Below are 24,460 nucleotides of genomic sequence, written 5' to 3'. Positions count from 1 at the left end.
TTCGGAATCGTCATGAAGCGTTGTTGTCATGTTCTTGGCTGCGTAAATGGGATAGGTAAATGTCTTAGCACCGCTTCTAGTGAGAAAGTGTCGTACCATCGTGTGCCAAAGGACGAGCCGCGGCGGACGCAGTGGCTGAACGCACTCCGCTTGCGCATTTCTCACACGAAGACCAGCGTCCTCCAAGTTTGTTCGGACCACTTCCTCCCGAAGGACTTCTTCTATGATCCGAAGCTCAGAAGCGAGTTTAAATTTCGGCAAAAGATTAGGTTGAACAAGGATGCGGTGCCCAGCGTCTTTCCAGCAGAGATTGTGCGACCTCCGCGACAGCCAGATGATCAGGTGAGTCGTCGTGTGCTATTAGTTATTCCCTAATTGGAAGATGCTTCTTGCTCGCCTAGTGGTGTAGCTAGAATAAACAGGGTGTATGTTTCGCTTGCATGGAAAGATGTGGAAGCAGTTTTTGGATCAGCCAGAATTGCCGCGCTTTCGGAGTCGTGGTTGGGAGCGAGGAAGCTACTAAAATAGAAGAAAGCCAACGCTTTGAAGTGCACAGGAGCTCCCATAACTTAGTAAAATATACGAAGGTGTGACGCATGTCCTTGGTGTCAGTTTAATTTAGCAACAGCAATGTTACACGTAGTTATTCTCTTTATTTAGCGATCTGCACAGTTGCGCGCAAAAAGCGGTAAGGCACGTGAAATCGTGATCGTACAGGCCGCCTCTCTCATTGCACTGTCTTGACTACAGTGCAACGAATTATTAAGCACAGTACGTCCGCGGCTAACTCATACATTGTGAAAGAGCATGCAGGTATTGCGGCGGCGCTTGGGCACACGTACCGAGGTAGCCTGTCCAGTTTCTTTTCGCGTCTGCTTTTGGAGAATGAGAAAGAAGCAGGCAGCGTCTAATAATTATACTCAGATAACAGTACGTATTTGCCCAACCTAGCTCAATTTAAACTTTTATAGGTGGCAAACAACTTGAAATAAAGCTTCTAATAACACCTATCAGTGTAACTAAACTGCGTCAAGTAACCATGCAAACAGCGTCCAGCTAGGCAGCACACACGCAAGCTCATGGCGCGCACCACCAGTCTAACTTTGATTCCTTGCATAAAAATGGGGAGTAGTTTTTAGTGTGGTGTCTGACACAATTGCTGCATTACTATAAGGCGAAACGAGAAAATGGAAAAGCCTTTTACTCCTACGGCCTAAGTATATTCTGAATGAATGCGTGTAGTGAATTGGAAGATGTTAACTGAAATTATCGAATTTCTAACACAGTACAATTTTGGTGTGCATGACAGCAGAACAAATAAGATATCTTGACACAAAAATAATTTTAATGCCTGCAATAAGGTCCCCTTGATTTGTTGTGGGGGAACGAAATTTCTTTGGAGTTGCTACAAATTGTAAAGCCCAAGTGCGTGTTCAAATTCTTTCACTTCTAACAGTGTACATCTTGCAGGTTGCCAGCATTGGGCACACTCTTTCACAAGCGGCCAGCAGCACCAGTACACACGTTTTCACCAGCACAGGCTGTGAGCAAGAATCATGGCAAAGTGGCGACAGCGAAAATGTTCCACAGGTATGGCTTCGGTGTAGCTCGGGGAAAGCTCTGCTCGACTAAAGCATCTTGTGGGGCTACAGTCAAACACGGATATATCGAACTCCAAGGGGATCGTGAAAGAATTTGATATATCGATAATTCGATATATAAAATAGGCCTATCTGAAGATTATCTGACAACTCCGCACATCACTGAGAGTTTTCTGAAGTCGTGGTAAACGGTAATTTACCGTCAAAGCACGGAAAATTCGAACCGCAGCATGATGACCACCGCACTTTAATTATCATTGAAATATCTTTGAGCTTCGCTTGTTTTTTCTTCTGCATCGTAGAGTCCGCCAAATTGTCTTCAAGAGTACAAACACACACAAATGAGAAAATCAATGCTGTACACTGTGCCACAACAGAGGCGAATAACGCTGACGTAACCTCGGCTGCAGTAGGCGGTTGGGAACGTTGTCAGGCACTGCATGCCGTTATCTTCAGTATCCAAACCGAACACCTCCCCCATCTGGAGGCGTGCAACGAAGTCGCTTTGCACCCGACACGCTCTGGAATACCCGGGGTGGGTTGTGCTGCATTTGCCTTTACGTCAACGTTGATGGGTGCATCGCCCTCAAAACTACTGCGAGGAATTCCGAACGACTTTTCAACCAACATCTTTTCAGCAGCCTGCACCCGACGAATTCCCGCCTTCGTTGCTCTGAAATAAATGCCTTGTACAAAACAAACACACAACGCCGCATCGGTTCCCCTGCACGAGCCACCAAACAGCTCAGTCACAGAAAAAGAGTGCCTCCGGTCAATTTCTTTTGCTCCTTTATGTCCGTCCTTTCGCCCCAACCACTATCCGCGTTCTAGCTATCATGGAGCTGCCCCTCGTGCTAGCGTGAAAACAGCTGTTGAAGGCCATCGAAGCGACATAATGCCGCAGACGCCGCCTCTGTCTCACCAAGCCAGGCAGCGCCTGCGATGAGTCAAAATTATCATCAACTCCACACCACCAGAGGACGCAAACTTTCAGGGGAGCCTTCAGCGCGGAATTCGATATATCGAATTTGCCCGTGATCAGGAGTTCGATACACGCGCACAACAGCCCTATACTTTTGCATGGGATTTTCAAGGGGATGTTTGCACTGTTCGATATAGACAATAATTCGATATATCCGTGTTCGATATATCCGTGTTCAACTGTAGTTGTTTTTCATCTTTCACCTCAAACTCTTTCACCTCATCTTTCACCTCATCTTTCACCTTAATTAGTCAATGTTAGAGTCCTTTCACAACAAGTCTGCCGGCTCCATCTCCTGAAGGAAGCTTAGTAGAAAGCGCGACATGTCTCTGCAAAGCATCCAATGTCCCCTTGGATAGACTAAATGTCCCCTTGGATAGACTATGTGGTCCAGAGTGTTGTGTGGGGCTGCCAACTTTCAAACTGCTGAGAGTATTGCCATCCGTTCGGCATCATGCTCTGGGCAACACAACGCATTCGCCGCTCCCTGAGGAACTCCAACTGCTGTCCTCAGCCCTTTCCTGTGAAACACTTCGAGGTGCTCATACTGGGATTCTGAAGGGGCGATCAGAGGCAACGTGTAAGGAATACAACTCAAAATCAGTCCTGAGTGCAGCTTAATCATTGACCCCAGGTGATTCCCCCACTTAGCTCCAGCAATCCTCCTCAAAATGCTCGCACAAGGAAGCAGAGCCAAAATAGTCATGTCCACTGCCCGTTACCAATAGTACAGTCTGCTGTCCAGGGTGACACCAAGGAACCACACGTGAGTGGCTTGACAGATACACAGGCTGCCCAATTTTAAAGTAACACGGGTGGACCACCGCCACATCCTAGGGAAAAGAACAAAGCAGGACTTCTCAACCGAAAGCGTCAGTCTGACAGAAGACAGATATTTCTGCATGGTGTGAACGCTTCCTTGAGCCATCACTGCGAGTTGTTTATGTTGATATCCAGACAACCAGGTGCAAACATCATCAGCGTACACAGATACATGAGCTCGTTGTAAAACTTCTTTTAGTGCTCCAGGTAGTCCAGCCATGGCTGCATTGATAAGAATAAGGGACAAAACACTACGTGGGGTAACGCCATTGAGACACTTTTTTTGCTGAGCACACTCCCCAACCGTACTTGCATGTACTGGTCTGTGAGAAAACCGTGAATGAAGTGAAGTAGGTTTCCTTGCACCCCTATTGCATGTAGTCTGTCTACTGTTGGTGGTCTCAGGACGCAGTCGTAAGCTTTTGAAACGTCGAAAAACAGAGCTATAGTTGACAGTCCATGCGCTCGGTTATGTTCGAACTGGCTGAGAAAATGTGGTGAATAAGTACATTACTTTCTGTAACATAAATTTTTCGTCAGTTGATTTTTCACAAATTTAGCTAAGCACAGGCTACAAACGTCACACAGAAGGAAAGTTGAAGTTCTTTATTCTAGTCAAGTACAATGGCTGAGGAGGCGGGAAAAAAAGCTGCTGTGCTCATGGCTTGACGGAGTACTGAGAGACATGAATTTTCAAGCAGCACATAGCAGCTACTATAACGTACATGCACACCCAAAAAATGCAGAATCTTTTGTATTACAATACGTCAACTAATGTCTTTCAGCCAATGATATTGTTGACGCAATCTAATAAATTTTTGGTCACCTTTTCATCCTTCAGGAGCAGGAGCGAGAACCAGTACAACCTGAACGAGATGTCTTGCCAGTGTCGGAAAAGGGAGCGACTGTCTCCACTCATAGCGTTGCAGTGCAAGCTTGCCCAGATGTGAGGAACATAGGTAAGATCACACACTTATAGTGCATAAGCAAGTGCACTGCTGCATTTTCTGCACCGTACATTCTAGGCTATATACTGCTATTTCAGCACCCTATCTTTGTCATTCCACAAGGACTAGGTCGTTCTTGTTTACATGTTCTGCACCAGTCCTTTTGATGCCATACATACCTGACCTTACTATAACCAGAAATTTGCACCCACTATTGCTCACTCAGTGTGTTTGGACACGGAACGAATAGTGTGGGCATTCTAAACTTCTACCTGTCCACTTTAGCATAACTTTGTGCCTCTTCAACCTTTTGGATCCCCATTAGATTGAAGTAATGAACTGTTTATAGAGAAACATAGCTTTCACAATGCAGAGTCTTTTTTTCGCAATTTTGGGTGCATTTTTAAAACAGAGCTACACTTTTTAAGAAAACAGTATAGCTGAATTTGTTGTCTTTGAGGACAAACATGGCCTGCAAAAAGATAACCTTACGAGGTGACTTGATGTAGACAAGTGTTTGACAAAATTAGGTCTGGTCCAGGGACATAACTGGGAGTGTAAAATTGTACCTAGTCGCTGACTAAGTCCTCAACAAGAAACCCATATGGGTTCCGAAGCATCAAACATTCTATTTTGCCTTGGTCAGTGACAGCAACTTCACACTTCCAAGGGTCACTTTATGAAAATTTTGTGCTTTTTTAGAATTATTTTCATTGCACGGGTGAACTTGCCCCAAACACCGAAAAGTATCAGCATGACCAAGGTGCTGCACTACCACATTCTCGTGCAGTGCTTTGGTTCTATTTTGCTTCTTTTCGCCTTTCCGCACCCTAAAAAAACTTGTTATGGTGACGTCATTAAGCAAAAAGTACGTTTAGGTCACTTAAAAAGCAGCTGCATCTTCGTAGAGTACTCGATCGCCTGCAAGAGCTTCCCAGGGACGCGGTTCTGCGTGCTTCGTCGCCGCTCGTCTTTCGGGCGTCGGCGACGGCAGCAACATATCACCCCTGTCACCTCCAAATGTGTCAGGCACAAATGAATTCTACTGTCACCTCGTTTAGACCTGATACTGGAACAGTGAGAGGTTGGCTTCATTTTGCAGCGTGGACAACGAATGCGGCTTCGTTTCGAATATATACGTCGCAGAAAAAAATGTTTCGGAGATGTGATTACCCAATCCCGGGCAATAACTTATGTCTTTTATAAGAATATAAACCATGCAAAAATGTTAAGTATATTCCTAGCCTGTGTGTGCGTCGTTAAATATTTGACCAAGGCAAGTTAATGAAACCACGGAAAAATACATGGTGTGCAAGTGCAGAAGAAACATGATAGCTTTAACAGAAATGAAAAAAAAAAAAACAGTGCAGCTTCTGACATGCTAAAGACGTTCGTCGAAACTTGATCCAGGTTGGGTTCCCCAGACCAACTATATGCGAAATGCACTGCTATTTTGCGAGACATAGGTGGGGGGTAGGGGAGGGGGATGCTGTGTACAAATGCGGAGCGGAATCAAGCAATGAATGTTTTAGTAATCACATACCAATCTCGCGTTCACTTTCCCTTTGTTTTTCGACTTTGAAGAACAGCTGATCGTACGGCGGACGCATTTTTGGAAGTATACAAGGTAGGCAGTATATGCAACAAGCAATGAAAGGTGTCGTTGGAAGAGTGTGGCATGTGATAAGGCCCTCTGATTTCAGTTTTTGCTTTATTCTGCAGGCTCTCTGTGTCGTATGACGATATTTCGAAGAAGCATTTAGCCGCAGGACTCGGATTATATTCTAAGCCCGCCTCCGATCTGCTCGCAGAGGATATATGTAGCAGATGAATGTTTGCGGGCGCTCACCTCACGACAAGACGACTCTGTCGTGTGCTGAGATCCCCGAGTATAATTATGCATTGTCCATCGCACTTTTGTTGAATATTCCCGAAATTAACACAGACTGGCTTGTAAATGCCCGAAATTAACACTGGCTTGTAAATGGTGGTGATCAATATCTGAGGTATAATATTGGCAAACATAACTGGCGCGCTGCCAGGTATTAGTGGTCCGCTGATTATCTAAGCGCACAAAACTGATTTACATCATAGTGTATATCCGTAGCATGAACATCTGAGGAACCAGTGGTTGCGGAGACACTGCTTGATTCAGGACAGTGTAACTACACTCGGCTCCATCATACGTCGGTTCCGCGACGCTGGCCTGTGACACACACCTGGCGCTTATACATACCGAATATACCACACTAAGATTGCGACAGAAACATTTACACTCGTAAACACACCCCATTTGCGAACAGAGTGACTGCTCCACATAAACATGGATTTCAAACGCCCGCAAACGGTAAATCTCGGTCATGCGCACGTGCCGCAAAAGCAGCGGCGACAGCGGGGAGCGGGACGCGGACTCCCGCGGCTGCTTTCGAAACGGGCCGCTAGGGGGATTTCAGTGGCGCCCTTACAGGCCGCACTCAAGGCGTATACTGCTACAAGTTGTTCTCAGACCTCCAGTATTTTAATCAAAACTGTGTAAACCTTGCTGTGTTCTCTTGCATGAAATTTATGCTAATGAAACTATTACTGGGGTGCATTTGCGATTGCAAACTTTCAGCGTTTTTACATGCTTTTTTAAAAAAACTGGCCCGACATTTTTGCTGTTACTATTCAGACGGTGTCATTGGGCTATCCTGTCCTTGCCATAGCTTGCATTTTCCAGTACTATACGAGACAGCCGTAGTTCTACTTAAACCACTCTGCCTTGCACAACAGAATTCTCTGTTCCTTTGAATTGTATGACAAAGCTGCTTTTTTTTCATTTCTCAGTTTGGAAAAACATATTAATTTGCTGCTGTGACCCTTCCATACAGGTAGCCAGGTGAACACGTACTTAAAGGATGTTCAGTCCAAGTCGGTGCAAGTGTGCATGGAGGACCTGCTCCTTTCATCAACGCCTGTCAAGCGGAAGCGACTGCTGTTGGGAGATGCCCCACCAGATCTACCAGTACTGCCATCTCCAGAAGTTTCGCCCGTACGCAGATGTCAAAGAGGAAGCAGCTACAGGGGGATGCAGTGGCAATCTGAAGAGGCTTCAGAACAATATACACCTCCTCCTGTGCTCCTATCCCAACTATCTGGGGATGAGTCGCAAATGCAGAGTGCTCCAGACGACACAGGCAGCAGCTATCAAGAGGAAACTACACTGACACTGGATGACACTTTCGAAGGGTAATATGTCTTGTTATATCGAATTATTATTGTGATAACACTATTTTAGCTCACAACAAGGTGATGCTATTTGCAGGAGCATCGACATTGTCGAAGACGTCCCTCGACCAGACATGAAGTACATTGTCTTCGAAAGTTGTCTCCTTCTGCTGCTGCGTATCTGCGCCGTGTGTGCTGGCATTTGTGACGTTTCATTGAGCTACTTTGGGACCTGCATCACAGCGACTACCAGCTGCCGCCATAACCCTGGGCACAGGAGGAAGTGGTCGAGCCAGCCCTTTGTGGGAAGAAAGCCCAAAGGGAACATTGACCTTTCTGCGGCCATTCTGTTCACTGGACTGCACCCGACCCCAACTCTGAGGATGCTGCGTTCAATGAAAGTGCAAGTGTTTGAGGACAGGACCTTCTACAGCTACCAGAGGGCCTACCTACTGCCAGTAGTGCATGCCGTAAGTATAATAGCTCATCTTTGTCCAAACAAAAATTTTTTTCATTAGAACATACCTTCTTTCACTAGCACAGACCTTCTTACTCTTTCTGGCTATACATCACAATCACTAACCTGCATTTGCATGCTTTAGTTGATGCGTACCCTCAGGCACTGATTACAAAGTGTGAACCTTTTATGAAGTGGAAAATACTATGGCAGGCACCATGACTAGCCTGGGTATTGTTGACAGATGACTTCTACTCAAAAACACTGTTGCTCCTGCGCCAAGGAGACACGTATACATTACTTTTGTGTGCATCCGATTCATCTTGCACAAGTCCATAAAAACCAGGGGCAAAACCCACTGTGATGTCGCAGCAAAATTCAACAGAAAAAAAGCAATACAGTGAACTTGTGTTGCGATCTCTTTCATTGCTTTGACAGGTATGGACCCAGCACCAAGCTCTTTTACTTGCCAGCCTCCAAGGCAAAGTCACTGATTTGTGTGGCGACGGGCGCTGCGACTCCCCGGGATTTTCAGCTAAATTCCTCACATACAGCTTTCTGTCACAAAGTCTGGGAAAAATCATCCACACTGAGCAGGTGCAAGTTCGAGAGGTCAGTAGAAATCAAAGAACATTACAAGGTGCACATAACAAGCAGAAGGGGAAAGAGTGGCTCGTCCCCTTACTTGAGCAATCAGGGCAACTGTATGAAAATGCATTGCTTGCTGAAACGTTTTTTTTTTAACTTTTGAGCCAGTCTGTGATTACTGCTGAGTCTATCAAGTTTTTTTTTTACTCTTGAGGAATAAGCCATTTCAGGTATTGTAAATGCATTTAGCCAGCATTACAGCCAAACATACCTTCCTACCTACCTACCTGCATGAAAGGTACAAATGTCAGTGACAGCAGCCTCAATTCTTTTTCCTAATTTTTTTTTCTAATTTCTTTTTCCATTTTTACCCACACGTGTGTTTATGAAAATCTAAGCAGTTTTTTTTTCCATTGTCTGCAGGTCGGCTGATATGCATTTGCAACCGTTTGATTAAGGCATTCGAAGCGCTGTTGTGAAAGAATTTTTCAGATAGATATAAATAATATCAAGTTCTTAAAGAACCTCGCATTTGCGAATACCTACTGAAGTGAAGTCAAAGTGAAACTTGTTTCCAGAACACTCGAGTGCAGGCAAGTACTAACATGGAAAAGGAGGCTCTCATCAGAGGACTGGCATTCCTGGAGGAGAAGGCAATTACGATTGGGGCATTCGTAACTGACAGACATCCAGGGATAAGAGCCTACTTGCGGGACCACTGCCCAGGAATCCAACATTATTTCGACATCTGGCATGTGGCTAAAGGTACAGTTATTAGTTTTTCTCAGATATTCTGTTTGTTTGTTGCTGTCCTGGTTCCAGTACTGTTAAGACTCGGCCAATATATTTTGCTGTCAGTAATTCTGGTATGATTGTGGCGGCTGAGGTGCAAGTTGTCTGCCAAACTTGCACTGCTACCAGTTTTAAAGTGATTGTATGATATGACACCTGTGATATGACATCTGCCCTACTGTGTGCTGCAGAATAATTTAAACTGCACGCACTTTTTCCATGTTCCGAAATCTAATAAACATTGGTGTTTTTTTTTAGCTTTCAAAAGCAGCCACAGCAGTCCGAACCAAACCTATCGGCACCGAGTGCACTGAGTTGCACTGAGTGGTACAACATTACAGCTACAGAGCATGAAATATTCAGCCGTGATTTTCAGCCCAGTCATTCTGTCAGGAACGGAGACTTGGAATTACTGGATGTGAGAATGAATTACTAGGTATACAGTAATCCTTTGTTAACTCAAACTTGGATATCTTGAAGTATTGGTTACGTCGATGAAACTTTTTCTCGCCTATCATAGGCATCATAAATTAGCTCCCCTTTATCTTGAAACGCTTTTTTGGGGGACCACTAATATCTTGAAATGTTGACAAAGATGATACAATGCAAAGTCAGCTGTACAGACAGCTGATAAGGTCTCCGTTTTAACGCCAAGCTCCCAGTATCTGCCAAACGCGGTCGTGAACGGCAAATTTATTTGGAGCGCACGCTGTGCGAGGCTGATGTCCCTGTTACTGGAATGCTGTCCAATGCCTGCATTGTTGAGATAGCTGTGGACGACGCAGCTGATTGTGCAGACGATGAGGAGCAGTCAGCAGTGCCTACAACGGCAGAAACAAGAAAAATGCTGCGCCTGCTTAGCAGCAAGGTAGAATGTGGCATCGGTGATTTACAATCGATGCGGTGCATTGAGCAGCTTGTGAACGTTTTTTTGTATATATTACTATTTATTGCATTTCTGTATCCCCGTTCAAATTTTGCGGCATAGTATTGGGGTAAGCTTGCAGATTAAACACGGATTGGAAGCATTTTTCTCATAACTACTTTGCTCAGTCTTTTTTATTTTAGATTGTAGCTCAGGCTGGGGCAAGTTACAATACTTTCTAAACAGCAGAGTTTTTGTTGATCAAAGACTGAAGTTCCCTGTTGAGCCAAGGTTTCTCAGTGCGGCGCTTGGCTGAGATAATGCGTGAAGGAATAACGTTTGTGCCAGGGACAGAATCTTTTTTTAAAGAAATTCCACTGTTTGTTCATGCCAAGAGATAAACTATGCGAGCTGTAATTGCCTTTTTTATAAGAGAACACTTTGTGTGGCTCTGTAAGCTGGTGGTTCTTGACAGCGCAGGTTACGTTAGCAGTAATGTCATTATCACTGGTACTGGGAATTGTGAGCACAGACGATACAAGGTCAGGGTCATTGCAAAAGAATAAATCGATCAAAGTTGTGCTGCTAGCACCGATTTGAGTGGGCATTTTTATGAGTTGGGATAACGAATGCGCATTGATCATTTCATGAAAGGCTGAGTACAAGAGAGATGTATTGTGCAGTATCGGCGTGGTGGACTGCTATTCTGCATCGGGCAAATTAAAGTCTCCACCCAGAATTCCATAACTCATTTGCAAACTTAATAATGTGTTACTCAGCTGGAATAGAGGCTGAGGAATTCGTAACCCAAGTGGTCTGTAAAAGGTGCTCACGGCAACAGAGACACCATTTTTCAGCAATATCTTGCACCAGACAGTTTCGCGCGATTTTGTCTCGATGTACACAGCTTGGCTTAATAAGCTATCGTGAACGAGGATGAACACGCCACCACCATGGGAATTGCAATCCCTCCTGTACAGAGAATATTTAAAAGGGAACATTTCGCCGTCATTTATGCTGCTGTCAAGCCAGGATTCCGTTCCAATAACTATTAGCAGCTCCAAAATTTCAGGCAGCAAGCTGAATTCGGCCAGTCCATCTGGTCCCCCTCAAGAAAGCAGGCTTGTCAAGCAGCCTCGCAGTAAGCTTCCCTTTTCAAGTTATGACCTTTGTCACTGGGCAGAGGCAGCACAGTTACTGTTATCTATTTGCTAGGCCAGTCAGCCCATGTGTGCACCGGCATCAAGGTTGTGTGAGGGAGGGAGTTCAGGCAGAGGCTGGATGAATTTCAACAAACATAGCATTTGTTGTTTCTCTTTAGGACGAGCGAGGAAAAGAAAAACCGATAGAAACAGAACAGCAGTACCTAAGCTCACAAAACAAACATTGGCCCTAGTATGTTTGGCAAACCGAGAATGAGGCACGTAATAAGGAAAAGAAACAAACACATACGTCTGAGGCTACATGCACCACTGAATGTCACACACACAAAATAAAACCTGCAATGAACTATCAAAAGGTGTAAACTTGTAGCTCCCACTGCAACATGGATTCACTGTCTACCATTTTGGCACAAGGCACTGTGAACACATGCATGAGTGGACCCACATAGGAAGCACGAAAGCACCTTTGTCAGCAGCACTGCACAACTCAACACCCCGCTGTTAAAGGGACACTGAAGTGATTTGTAAACATTGCGGGATTACTAGTGCAAATTGTAGTCCGGAGTCCATAGGCCATGCTTCGACCACTCTGAGTACGTCTACGCAAATTTATTTAGTAAAAAAGTTAATTTGAGAATGCTGTCTTCCTCTCTGCATCCTCACCCATTTTCTGCAGCGTTTTCATGTGACATCAGGAGGAAATGACTTGGCGTGACTGCACTACTCCACGGCTTTCCGCCCAGCTATTAGTCTGCCGGCAGCTGATGGGCTGTCGCAATTCGTTCGCTCAGTTGAAACTAAGCCAGGACACGTTTGTGAATAGAAGAATGTGCCTTTCTTTAGTTTGTTAGTTTGTACACTGTATCAAGCTCCAAGTCCAGGTCGGGCACACAAGCGGTGCACAAGCACACGTATGCGACGCTTTGCTGACTGGTACGCTAGTAGGGAAATCTAAGGCCACTTGAAGGCGGGAGAAGAGTCAGCGAAGTCAATTTAGGTGCTAAGGAAATAAAATCAGCTGAAACTTTTACCCTGCAGCGTAAAACTAGGAAGCAGGAAGCACTTTTTTTGCGGTGGGTGAAAAAGCACAGCGGTCAGCAGCACGACCACAGATCGGTAAACGCTTTTTCTGTTTAAGAAATGCAATTGCCAGACAGGAGATATTGTGGAAATTTGGGGGGCGCTTACTGCACGAGCACTATACAACAAATAGTCACCTAAGCTGCTTAAAATGCTAAAAGTAAACAAAAGTGTGAAGTGGTTATACATTATATACCTCATATTTACACCCCCCGCAACGCTGGCTCCTGTCCGAATGGTCTGGAGTGCTGTTGCAATTCGCAAGTTCGAATCCCCGAGGGTACTTTTTTTTTTTGCAAGTTGAATTTTTTGTTTTGGGCCGATGTTTTTTATGCTGAGTTCACCATTTTTGTGCCGTAACGTTCACTGCTCCACGAACAATTCGCAGAATGTGCCGTCCTGGGAGGATTATCAATTACATCAAAAATTTCCTCACGGGCAGGACCGCCGAGTTACGAGCAGGCGACCTTCAAACGCAAGAGAAGCAGCTCAGCAGCACTGGCACGCCACAAGGGCCTGTCATTTCACCGATGCTTTTCAACTTAGTAATGATCAGAGTGGCCGAGAGGCTCGCGAGCATCGAAGACGCCAGGCGTACAATCTACGCGGACGACATAACGGTGTGGGTGGTAGGTGGCAGCGACGCCCACATCGAGTCCACACTATAAGTGGCGGTCGATGCAATTGAAGATGAACTTGAAGGCACCAGACTGTGGTGCTCGCCGAGCAAATCGGAACTCCTGGTATATCCTCCCGTCAGGAAACGCAAACCCAAGATCAGCCCAAGAGAATGCGAGGAGATCAATATCACAACTAGATGAAGCAACGTAATCCCAAAGGTCAGCAAGATCAGAATACTAGGCAGGGTAATAGAAACGCATGGAAGAAACGGCGACACCATTGCCTGGCTCATGGCGAAAGCAGCAAACGCAATGCAACTACTCAAACGAGTAAAATCCAAAAGAAGTCGCATGAGGGAGGAGAGCCTAATCAGGCTCGTCCACTTGTTTGTCATAAGCCACGTCACGTACGTAGCCGCCTACCAGAAGTGGTTGCAGTACGAGCGTGACAAGATAAACATTCTAATCTGCAGAGTGTACAAGACAGCACTGGGGCTGTACGAAACAACGAGCACCACCCGTCTCCTGCAACTGGGAATACACAACACGCTCGAGGAAATAGCGGAGGGGCACAACGTGCCGCCCAGCTTGAGCAGCTGTCCACAACCAGGACCGGGAGGCAGATACTGGAGGACCTAGGAAAAGGATACCCAAACAGAATAGAAACGAAACTCCCCGTTCCCGACGAGATCCGGCGCAACATCCGGGTGGACCCAATACCCAAGAACGTCAACCCCGAGCACAACAAAGGAAGAAGGACAGCGAGGACCAAGGCCCTGATCGACCTGCACGCCAACGACAGGCTCGCACGCTACGTGGACGTGGCCGAGTACACCAATCTGGAGAACGGCTTCACGGTAGCCGTCATTGACACGACCGGTGTCTTGCGGACAGCCGCTAGCGTGAGATGCACCAAGTCTGAACAAGCAGAAGAGGTGGCCATCGCACTGGCCATCTGGGACCACGACTGTCACACGGTGTTGTGTGACTCAAGGCAGGCAGTAAGAAATTACGCCAAGGGCATGGTAGCAAAGGAAGCGGCACGCATACTGCACACGGTTACCGAAAAATGCAGAGAAGTTAGAATCAAGTGGTTCCCGGCACACGCAGGCAACGCGTCGGATTGCAACGACAACCACGACAAGACGGCACATGCCGAGGCACGAGCACTCAAGGACCGCACCTCGCTAGACCTTCCGACGTGGTTCAACACGAAAGACCGTATGACTGAGTACAGCGAAATAACGAAGGCTTTCTGCTTGGCTCGCAGAACTCTCCCGCCCCCGTGCCGGGGTTGAGTCGAGAACAAGTCGTTTTATTTAGACAGCTCCAGACCGGCTCGCTACCCAGCCCGTCACTGATGCACCGCCTGTACCCCGAGATGCACCCGACCGACATGTGGAAAGTGTGCCGAGGCTCGACGGCAAGCTTCACGCACATCCTGTGGGATTGCACCAAGCACCCGGAAGAAGCCAAGTCAGGAAGGATCCCACTGCTACTGGAAGCAGCCGCAGGGAGCGAAAACCAGAAAGATCAGCACTGCTGGCCGTCCAGCAGGTCATTGAGGCACTAGCAAGGCAGAGGCCTGGTGAGCCTGCAACAGCGAGCAAGGACCCAGTCCGCACGGCAGGCACCCCGAAGACAATGTAGGCCCCGTCGGAGCCCACGAGCGCTCACTGCAGGCATAAATAAAGGTTTTCCAATCCAATCCAATCCAATCTTTGGCATTTTACACCGGACAACACGGCAGGAGCATGGTATGGCGATTATTGAAATATTGAGAATGCCCACCCAACAATAACGTCGGATGTCAAGCATGTTGTTTTACAGAACCGAAACCGAAAATTGTTGGAATGATAATCTTTGACATCGTCCAATCACGGTGCACCTCCTCCCGACGTCACAGTTGGTGCGGCCGCCACAGACCGCGCATGGTAGTTTTTCTCCTTTCGGGCTTTATGAAATAATTACCGACTTATCAACCAGATAAACGATGAGAAGTGTGGTAATTTGAGCCAGTATATGCAGTGCAAGCAAAAACGGCAGCTTGACAAAGTAACTTCAGTGTCTCTTTAAGAACGACACCACGCTGAAAGTCCACAAACACTGTCACTGTTACCTTTGTATGCACAGGCTGTACCAATCTTTTCATCATGCCAACTCATGATAAGACATTAGCCAGAAGCGGGGAACAGCACAACAGACGTCTTGCTCCCAAGAAACACGAAATCAGTGCCCTTCCACTCTGCGAAGAAGGATAACCCGCAAACTGGGCACAGAGCAAGGAGTGCACGAAACAAAGCATGTTTGTGATTTTAGACTGACCAGACTTCCTAGGTAATTAGCATAATGAAACCTGGAGGGACTACATTTTTATTCCAGGGGACAAACATTGAGCTGTCAATTTTCCCTCCGGCATCGTAGGCACCTTTCTGTCTGTATAACACACCGACCCAAACTTCTCAACCACGAAGGGCAGCAGTAGGGTCACGTCGGGCTGTTAGACGCCCACATTCAAATTTGCCCTCAACAGAACAGCTATGATAAAGGCAGGCACGTAAAGCCTGCCAGCACATGCATGCCCCCCCCCCCCCTTCCCCCAAATGCACACATAAAAATGGCAGAGGGGAGATAGACATTGCTCGCAGCGGGCAGTACAGTCAAACCCGGTTATATCGAACTCGCAAAAAAACGCCCGCGAGTTCGATATATGGCATAATTCGATGTATGCATGCTGAAGAATTGGACAGCCTAAAAGCACCGACCGTTTATGAAAGCACTTTATTAATGAAACAAACTCACTTCCGCACGAAGTAGTCATGAATTTTCTTCTGTTTAAGCAGCTTCGCTGCGTGCGAAGCTGGCAGCGAAGCGCGTCGTCGAAGGGCGTCGTCGACTGCGAAGCGCGTCGTCGCGAAGCCGCGGCGACGACGGACTTCTTCTCACCACGTTCCACTCTGTTCATAATTTCCAGCTTCACGGCGAAAGGCAGGTTCTGTCGCTTCGCGCTAGCCATCACGGCTACACAGTACAAGTCCAACACATGCCGACAATTCGAACACTCCGAACGCAAAAACAGCAAAAAGACAAACGCGCGCTTCTCCAGCGACCAGAGAACTGGAGTGGCAACAACTGGTGATTGGCTGTCTTAGCAAATGGGGCGGGAGGGCCAGGATCTTTTTTATTTTGGGGGTCGACGGCGGCTTCCCGACGTGGAAACAGCCCGAGAGAGAGAGGAAGAAAGAGCGAGGTGAAGGAGCTGCACAGGAACTGCCGGGCTAAACCACTTTTCGAGGTGGTGTCGGCGGGTTTCTCCTCTTCCGCGAGGGAAAGCCAACTTGGGGAGGGGGGGGGGGCACTTTACGCCGCTGGCGTTCGATATATCGGTAGTTGCTGCTATTTCTGTTCGATGTAAGCGTAATTTTTGCTATACATTCTCATAGAATACATTCCGTGCGCAGAAATAGTTCGATATAGAGGATAATTCGATGTAAACGGGTTCGATATAGTCGGGTTTGACTGTATACACAATTCAGGAAAGAGGCAGCAGCGGTGGTGTAGAGGAGCATAGAGTGAAACTAACCATATGTCCTCCGTAGATGTCCATGCTTCACTGCGCAACGCACAATGCAGGAAAACCAGCTTATGAAGACCAAGCTTACACAAATTTTTTTTTTTCAAGGAACACTGAAGTGATTTGTTAATATTGCGGGATTTGGAGCACAAATTGTAGTCTGCAGTGTCTCGGCCATGTTTCAAACACTCTTGCTGCGTTTACAAGACCTTATACAGAAGAAAAATCAATTTAAAGATGCTGTACTCCTCTCTGCATCCTCCTTGCTGATTTCCCATGACATTTTGTATTACGTTCAAACGAATGGCTTGGTTTGACTGCGCTACTGCACGGCTCGCCAACCCTCCAACAGAAACAGCCAGCCCAGCATTTAGTCAGCTTGCCGCCAGCGGGTTATCGCAATTCGTTCGCTCAGTTGAAACTTAGCCGTGACACGATTTCTGCCAGGAAGAATGTGCCGTTAGTTTGTTAGTTTGCAGACTGTGTCATGCTCCAAGTCCAAGTAGCTCCACACAATCGCACATGCGACAATTCACTGTTCGGTATGCTAGTAGAAAAATCTACGGCCAACTGAAGTTGGGAGAAGAGTCAGCGCAGTTAATATTGATACTAAGGAATTAAAATCAATTGAAACCTTTCTCATACAGCGTAAAACCAAAGTGCAGAAAGCACTTTTTGTGCTGGGTGAACTACCACAGTGGTCAGCAGCACGACCACACATCTGAGAACGCTCTTCTGCCTAAGGAATGCAGTCGCTAAAGACGAGATATTTGTGCGAATTTGGAGGACGCTTCCGGCACAAGTGCTATTTAAGAAATGGGTATCTAAGCTACTTGGAATGCTAAAAATAAATAAAAATGTAGACAAGCTATACAATACATACTTTATATTTCCATCCCTGATAGTGCTTTGAAGCCTTAGGATCCTTGTTTTGCAGTTCGCAAGTTCGAATCCCGGATGGTGCATGTGTTTTTTTTTTCCTTTTTTTGATGTTAATTTATTTGTTTTTGGACAATGTTTTCTATACTGAATAGACCATATTTGCGCTTTGACGTTCATCGCTCCACGAGCGAGTTCACCAACTGAGCAGTTCACGAGCGATTCAGCTGACACTGGGACTGGTGCAAATACTCCTCTTACGATATAGGCACGAGCCAGGGAAGCTCCAAAGGTGGGGAAAAATACACCGCGTTTGAGCGTCTCTGGTGAAGCGGAGGGCATTCATCCAATGCGTTTGCCTTTGCCAATGATGGTGCTGGCAAGTTTATTTGATGCATTTTACAGCCGACAACATAGCTGTAAGCAAACAAACAAGTAAGAGGCATTCCTCCTCCTCCTTCTCCTCATCATCATGGCAACTCATGATAAGACAACAGCCGTAAATGGGAAACAGCACAACAACAGGCATCCCGTTCCCAAGAAAAAAAAACTTGGCCATTTTTGTGCCACGACCTCACTGACACGCCTGCACATGAAGCACCACAGAAAAGTATACAGAAGACAAAGTATGAGAAATGTCGACAACCAGTCGAATTCAGGTTGTGTTTAGCCACAATAATCGCTACCAACTGCTCATGGAGCCTACTCTTAGAGAAGGCATGCATTTACGGTCATACACAGTGTTCAAAACTTTCATACTACATAAGATTGTAACCCTCCAGGCACAGCTTGCATAAAACAAAGGCATGCTAATGGACGCCAAGCGTGCTAACTCTGAGACAAGGACTATCGACTGCCCAAATAGCTTTACACTACAAATCTCTATAAACAGGTCACATAGACGTCCCTGATTTGCACAATCAAACAAAGAGAGGAAATTTCAAAAGCTTAACTCTGAGCTCAAACCAACAGGATACGGGCTTAGGTACTCCCCTGGGTACAGCTTACACAGAGGAATATTAGTGGATCCTAATTACACAAACTTTAAAAATAGTGCTATCTACTCTAGCAAAGCATCTTAAAACAAATGTCAAGTAAACAGAAGTAACCAGCAAATTAGGATGAAACACGCGAATGTTTCGCTGGACAGTTTGCTTGTGCATTTAGGCTGGAGTAGGCAGTTGTGATGGCCTGGAGGTAGTGATGCCGCTCTTGAAGAATTCACTCAAAGCCATGAACTTCAAATGGAGGAGAGTGCCTTTACCCTCTGTATTGCTTCACAGGTGTGCAGAAGAAGCTGAGAGCCGCAGCCAAGAATGCGACATGCCAGGAGCTGAGTCAGTGGGTGCAGCCGATCAGCAACCATCTCTACGCCTGTGCCAGTGCCTGCGCAGACAATGCAGACTTTGCTGTGGCCATGTGGAAGAGCGCGGCAAACCATGCATGCAACGTTCACCACGGCCACAGCTCCACCCTCTACACTCGATGCCTGCACAAGCCATCTGGACCCCGCGCATGGCTGACTGCCGGTAAGGCATTGGTGCTTATAGATTACCACACCTCCAACTGGGTGTTTCGTTCAACTGTATTTATTTTCACTGGTGGTTTTCCCTAGGTTCTCCTCCACACAGAAGATTGGAGGGAATCATCAATGCGCACTACCTGCTCCGGGACATCAGGCAGCTATCACCAAAAGTTCAAACTTTCAGCATCGAAAGCTTTCACAGTGTGCTCAACGGCTTTGCTACTAAGTCAGTGGCATTCACTTACGAAGGAATGAAGGCTCGGTAAGGAACAACATCATGTTGGTGACCTGGAACACCACTGCGCTCTAATCCCCACCTGTACACTGAGTGTTCCCAACTACTTACAGAACGTTGATAGCAGTGCTGCACTTCAATGAAAATACGAAAAGACCTCAAGCGGTGACCGCTGAAGGGGAAGGGAAGCTACATGTCAAAACCCCAAAAGGACGAGGAGCAACAGTGGCAACCGAAGTGAAAACAGATCCGACATTTGGTAAGTTTTTGTAAGGCAGTTGTTATAATAGCACAGTAAGATGCACGTTACACAGTGCAGTTACATTGTACGCTCTAAGGCGACTGCGCATACTTTTCACTGCAAGGAGGAAATAAGTTCATGAAGTTTTCAGAACCCGGTTTTTACTTTAGACGGATGGGGCTGGCCTGAGGGGCTGAGCAGGGAAGTGTTTGATTTTATGTAAGTCATGAGGGCACATTATAGTAATATTTACTATTAAAAAAAAACAGCATTACAAAAACCACTGTCTTGGGTTTCTACTCCTCCCACATCAATTCATTCTCATTTCTGGCCATCTTTCTAGATGTCACATAGCTGAAGCATCAGGGATTGTCAAAATTGACATAGTCAAGGGAATTTTTTAATCCAGCTTTCCTAGCTTCAGGTATCTTGAAAGCTGCAATGTGCGTGTGCAACGAAAGAAACTTGACAGGCTGCTTATAGTTAGATATACTGACGACCGATTTCGATGCATATGCACAAAGGACATAAGGCTTCGGACAAGGTTTTTGTAGTGTTGGACGTAAGCAATTGAAATAAATAGAAATAAATAAAATTTTATTAATTTGACTTATTTCCTTTTATCAATTTGAGTTATTTCCCTCGGTATGTTTTCACGAAAACACATGCAGAACCAAATGGCTAATCAACAATGAAGCAGTAATTGTTACAAACAGCTTGCATATTGTATCCGTACACCGACTTTCCCAACAATATGGAGCTGCTTGCTTTTAACCTAGGAGTCATTGCTAATCACAATAAAGTGGGCGTTTGTTCATCAATGTTTCCCTTCGCTTTCAGGGTATGTGTGTGAACTGCAGTCAGGAGTGTTGGAGCGTTGCGAAGCCCTACCATCCTTCAAGGAAGCCCTTGCCCAAGTGGAGCCACCAATGCCGCCGTCTTTTGCTCCCAGCGCAGAAGAACGGCTACCGACAAAGCTCATTGCAGCACAGCAGCGCATACGCTTCCAGAAAGACTAGTCAGCTTTTGTTTGACAACAAAAAATGGCCTGTCAGCAGGACACTTGTTTGATCTCAGCTGCAGTGGCCGTTTTTGTGATAGCTGTCAAAACTGCAAACACAAGTGAGCTATTTTGGAGCACATTAAATATTTCCACGTTGTTCCAGCACACCCCATTGCCCATCTGTAGGCTTGGCGTGTAGAATACACAAAATTTTTGATTTTTTGTCAGTTTGCTTACAAACAATAAAGCCAGCATTTCTGTCTATTTCTCTTCCATTTATTGTGATGTGAAATAGCACATAACAAAGTGAGCAGCGCTAGCAACACTTGAGTGCTTCCACAGCAGCCCCATGGAGTGTTATTTAGATGTAGAAAATAACCATGCAGCTGGCAAGACTGGGGGCTGGCTGTGATATGTGCATTCGTGTGGGTGTGTATTTACATAAACATCTTCACATGCATATGTATACAAGCTGGCCATAAGTAGGGGCAATACCTCTCTCATTCAGCCACACATCTTTTTAGTTATTGAACACCAAGGCAAGGCATCTGATTGAAAACTATACTGAAACAATGCCTACTACCAGAAGTGAAGCTTCCACTCCAGCTTCAAAACAAACGCTTTGAGAAGCTCTACCAACCCAGTGCGTGCATTTGCAGTTTTATGGGACACATCACAGTGCGTAATTAAGCATGGCAGATGATACCTGTTTCCGCACTGTTCAGATTTTCAACACTATCAGTAAATTGCTCATCCTGTAAGCAGTAGCAGTATCAGTATTCATGGCACTGCAATCTATTAATTCAGGCCCATTTGTTTTTTACACGTTATTTCTTTTATTTTGCAATCTGCCACTTAGTCGTGTGCCCGTTTGTGATGTGCCAGTGGATGACTAGTTGTAGGTCATGGGGGGTGCACTCAGGTCTAACTTAGCAAATCACCATGCTGATGCAGATGAGCGTCCAAACACCGGGTGTCAGAACGAAACGAAAACCGGAACCGCAAAATGAAAAAAAAACTATATTTTTGGCAAGAACGAGAACGAAAATGAAACGCTATTTACTATTTCGTTCAGGGGCAAAACTGAAGACTTTTGTTTTTGGTCTGAGCGGCAAATTCAGGTATTCCAGGATTCACTTTTAATTTCCTGGCTTACGGCACTGATGTTGGTTCTTTGATATCTGTTTTTATACAATCCGTTTTAAGGTTAACCACAGGAGTTTTAAAGTGTTCTATTAGACGAAGCATCTTTAACTTGTAACGATAATATCACAACTATATGATTTAGTAACTGCACAGACAGATTTTGATTTGCCTCAAATTTATTCATAAGAATTTTTGTGTTTGGGTCCAGACCAAGGCAGCGTACTCAAGAATGGAGCGCAAGCGCGCATCACACTGGTTCTCTAAAAACTTGGAGTGTTTACATCTAACATGGGGCAACCCAGAACAAATAATGTTCGAGGATTTTTCATCTGCAACAGCCTCGCAATAAAACCTGGGTTGAGGACTGTCACCACTTAGTTTCTAAGGCCCAGGATAGAAACTTCGAGCGTCATTTACAGCTCGGTCATCAAATCCTTGGATTTTTTGTGTGCAGTTGAGCTATTTAACAGAAGTATTTACAACAAATTAATACGCATCACTTAACCTTTTTAGCATCATTTCATATTTCTGAATGATTTTTAACGTGATTTCATAAATCTCAATTTTTCTTGTGCACACGAACTGTTATGAACTGTAACGAGCCATTATTTTCTTGTTCCAGAGCTGAACTGAAACAGGACTTCTAGTTGTGGAATAAAAGAGAAACGTAAACCAAAACATGTCGTTCTGACACCCTGCCCAAATGTACAATATTTCTGGAACCAGATGGACAATAGTAATGCCACCATAAGCCTTTGGCAGGCTTCTTTCAATTTACAGTTAACGTAGTAGATATTGCAGTGTGCTCACTACGTGCATGCCAACCTGTACATGTGTGCATGCATGCAAACATATACACGCGTGCGTGCATGCATCAATGAATATGTATGTGGTTAGATTAATACATTTGTTTTTTGAGTTCCTTGTAACAAAAAAAAAAACAAAAAAAAAACAAAGCAATATCTTTTCTTGAACTTCACGAAGTGCAGGATTGAATTCTGCAGAGCTGTGGAAAGAGGTTACACTCACTCACACACGCAAACATGCACGCACACTAAAACTTCCTTTTCTTCTTAATATAAACATTATTTTCCTACCTGCTCGTATTCTGGATATCTGAATCCAGTGGGTGTTTCCGTGGGGAAGGTATGCCTAATCTTTGCCACTACGCATGAGGGCAAGACAAGGCGGTTACCTTCCCCGAGCCATCCCCACAGCCACCGCACAAACTGCCGGTAAGCCGTGTACCGGTATCTCCTGCAGTGAGTGTGCATGCATTTGGGGTCAACTTTGGCCAAATGAGCAACTTAGTGAGTGGAGAAAAGGCACCTGCACACTGCAAGCATTGCACAAGAGGGTGGAGCTGCTAGCTAAATAACAATCTGCACCTACACTGCTTAGACACATGTTCTTGCATGCAGTCTACCACATTGTCTCAGAAGGTGCGCCACAGCAGGGTTACTGTCCAAGAGTACAATATTAAAGGGCATTAACAGTTCAATTTTTCTGTCAGAGCAGATCCAACATTACAGGGGAGTTCTTGGTTCAAACCAGATACGGCATAAGAGCATATATGGCATAATGGTCCTCTCTTTTTTTTCAACTAAAGGTGAACACAGTTTGTGCCACGCATACAGCCCCAGAAAAAACGGCTGTGTCAGTACTTTCTAAATGCGAAAACACGAATGGGGGATAAAGAAAGAGACTGCATGCATAGATAGCAGCATCGGCACTGCTGCTCACGTTTTGCAAATTGAACCAATAAATTAATGAGGCCAAGTTACTTGTGGATGTCGTCGCTCATGGGGTATCCCCTGGCCCGGAGTTCGAAATAGGCCACCCGCAGGACTGCAGTGTTTAAGCACACAGTTCGGAAATCCGCGTGCTCCATAATGCAGCCTGCGGGTGAAAGCGCCGTCACCACATGGCCCAGTTCACGGCAGCACAAGCACTCGCGCTCCTCGAAGTTGGCGAGAACGGTGCAGTGGCCGCACTGGCACCTGGAAAAAAAAAATCACCTGGCGCCTCGTTGTGTTGGAGGAAAAGTAGGCAAGAGGTGAGCGCGCAGGAGGTGTAGTTAAGCAGATGAGAATTTACAAAGCGCAGTGGGGAGAAAACAGTTTGCAACGGCAGGAAACGGTGAGAAAGTTCGGGCCGCGCGCCAGCGAGCGAGTACGGCAGCCGCGCGCCAGCGACGACGCTGTTGCCGAGCTTCACGACAACGGCACGCATATGACGACGCTCGTGTGTTCTCGTAGAGTTCATAGAGGCATAGCATTCACATACGTGGAAATTGAAGGTGAAATGCGCGTATGTGGCCTCGCAGGGAATTAACATAGTCTCTGGTCTCGGGGTAAGGGAGGGGGGATTTCACAACTCCTACGAGGCGCCTGCCGCACCTACATTGTTTACGTCTTGAAGAACCAAACAGGCTCGCAGCTCGATCAACGCAATGTATCACCTCCACTCTTCCCCGTATTTTCCTGTGTTTTCTAACAAGTGTGGGTGTGAGGTCAAGTTTATTGGCCGCGTCTCGCTCGGTTTCAACTCAAAACATTGGGCTCGGGTAGTCGGTGCCGTGCGCGCGCTGCAAAGCCTGCGCAAACCAAAGCAACAAGCTCCGCCGCTACTTGTCGCCCACCGTTTAAACGAGGTTGTGCGTACCGCATAATGACAGAAGTAGACTTACCAATCCGTGCTCTGCCGGCGTGATGGGATCGCCGCTGGCGCGTC

General features: G+C 46.0%; 1 protein-coding gene, 2 long non-coding RNA genes and 1 pseudogene across 3 annotated transcripts; 3 read left to right on the top strand and 1 right to left on the bottom strand.

Annotated features, from left to right (window-relative positions):
* The first annotated feature begins 588 nt into the window (after positions 1-588).
* Positions 589-7,424, top strand: LOC144173515 (uncharacterized). Its single transcript, XR_013323305.1, has 3 exons — positions 589-1,590; positions 4,247-4,364; positions 7,223-7,424. It is a non-coding gene; the product is annotated as an uncharacterized LOC144173515 (long non-coding RNA).
* A 42-nt stretch (positions 7,425-7,466) lies between these two features.
* On the top strand, positions 7,467-20,829 carry LOC144175569 (uncharacterized). Its single transcript, XM_077704630.1, has 8 exons — positions 7,467-7,580; positions 7,657-8,029; positions 8,455-8,628; positions 9,183-9,369; positions 18,861-19,106; positions 19,193-19,364; positions 19,451-19,596; positions 20,419-20,829. The coding sequence occupies exons 1-8, from the start codon at positions 7,504-7,506 to the stop codon at positions 20,595-20,597; spliced, it is 1,554 nt and encodes a 517-aa protein (XP_077560756.1). The 5' UTR covers positions 7,467-7,503; the 3' UTR covers positions 20,598-20,829.
* Positions 12,805-14,774, top strand: LOC144173742 (uncharacterized; annotated as a pseudogene).
* On the bottom strand, positions 18,723-24,211 carry LOC144175570 (uncharacterized). The gene is made up of 3 exons (XR_013323654.1): positions 24,014-24,211; positions 23,512-23,727; positions 18,723-18,963 (listed from the first exon to the last, which is right to left on the bottom strand). It is a non-coding gene; the product is annotated as an uncharacterized LOC144175570 (long non-coding RNA).
* Between the last annotated feature and the right edge of the window lie 249 nt (positions 24,212-24,460).

This window comes from Haemaphysalis longicornis, unplaced genomic scaffold (genome assembly GCF_048455015.1).
Source record: "Haemaphysalis longicornis isolate Haplotype H1 unplaced genomic scaffold, Haemaphysalis longicornis Haplotype H1 scaffold_3, whole genome shotgun sequence".
Taxonomy (NCBI): Eukaryota; Metazoa; Arthropoda; class Arachnida; order Ixodida; family Ixodidae; genus Haemaphysalis; species Haemaphysalis longicornis.
The sequence above is the reverse complement of the archived record's forward strand: the minus strand, read 5'-3'. Positions and strand labels throughout refer to the sequence as shown.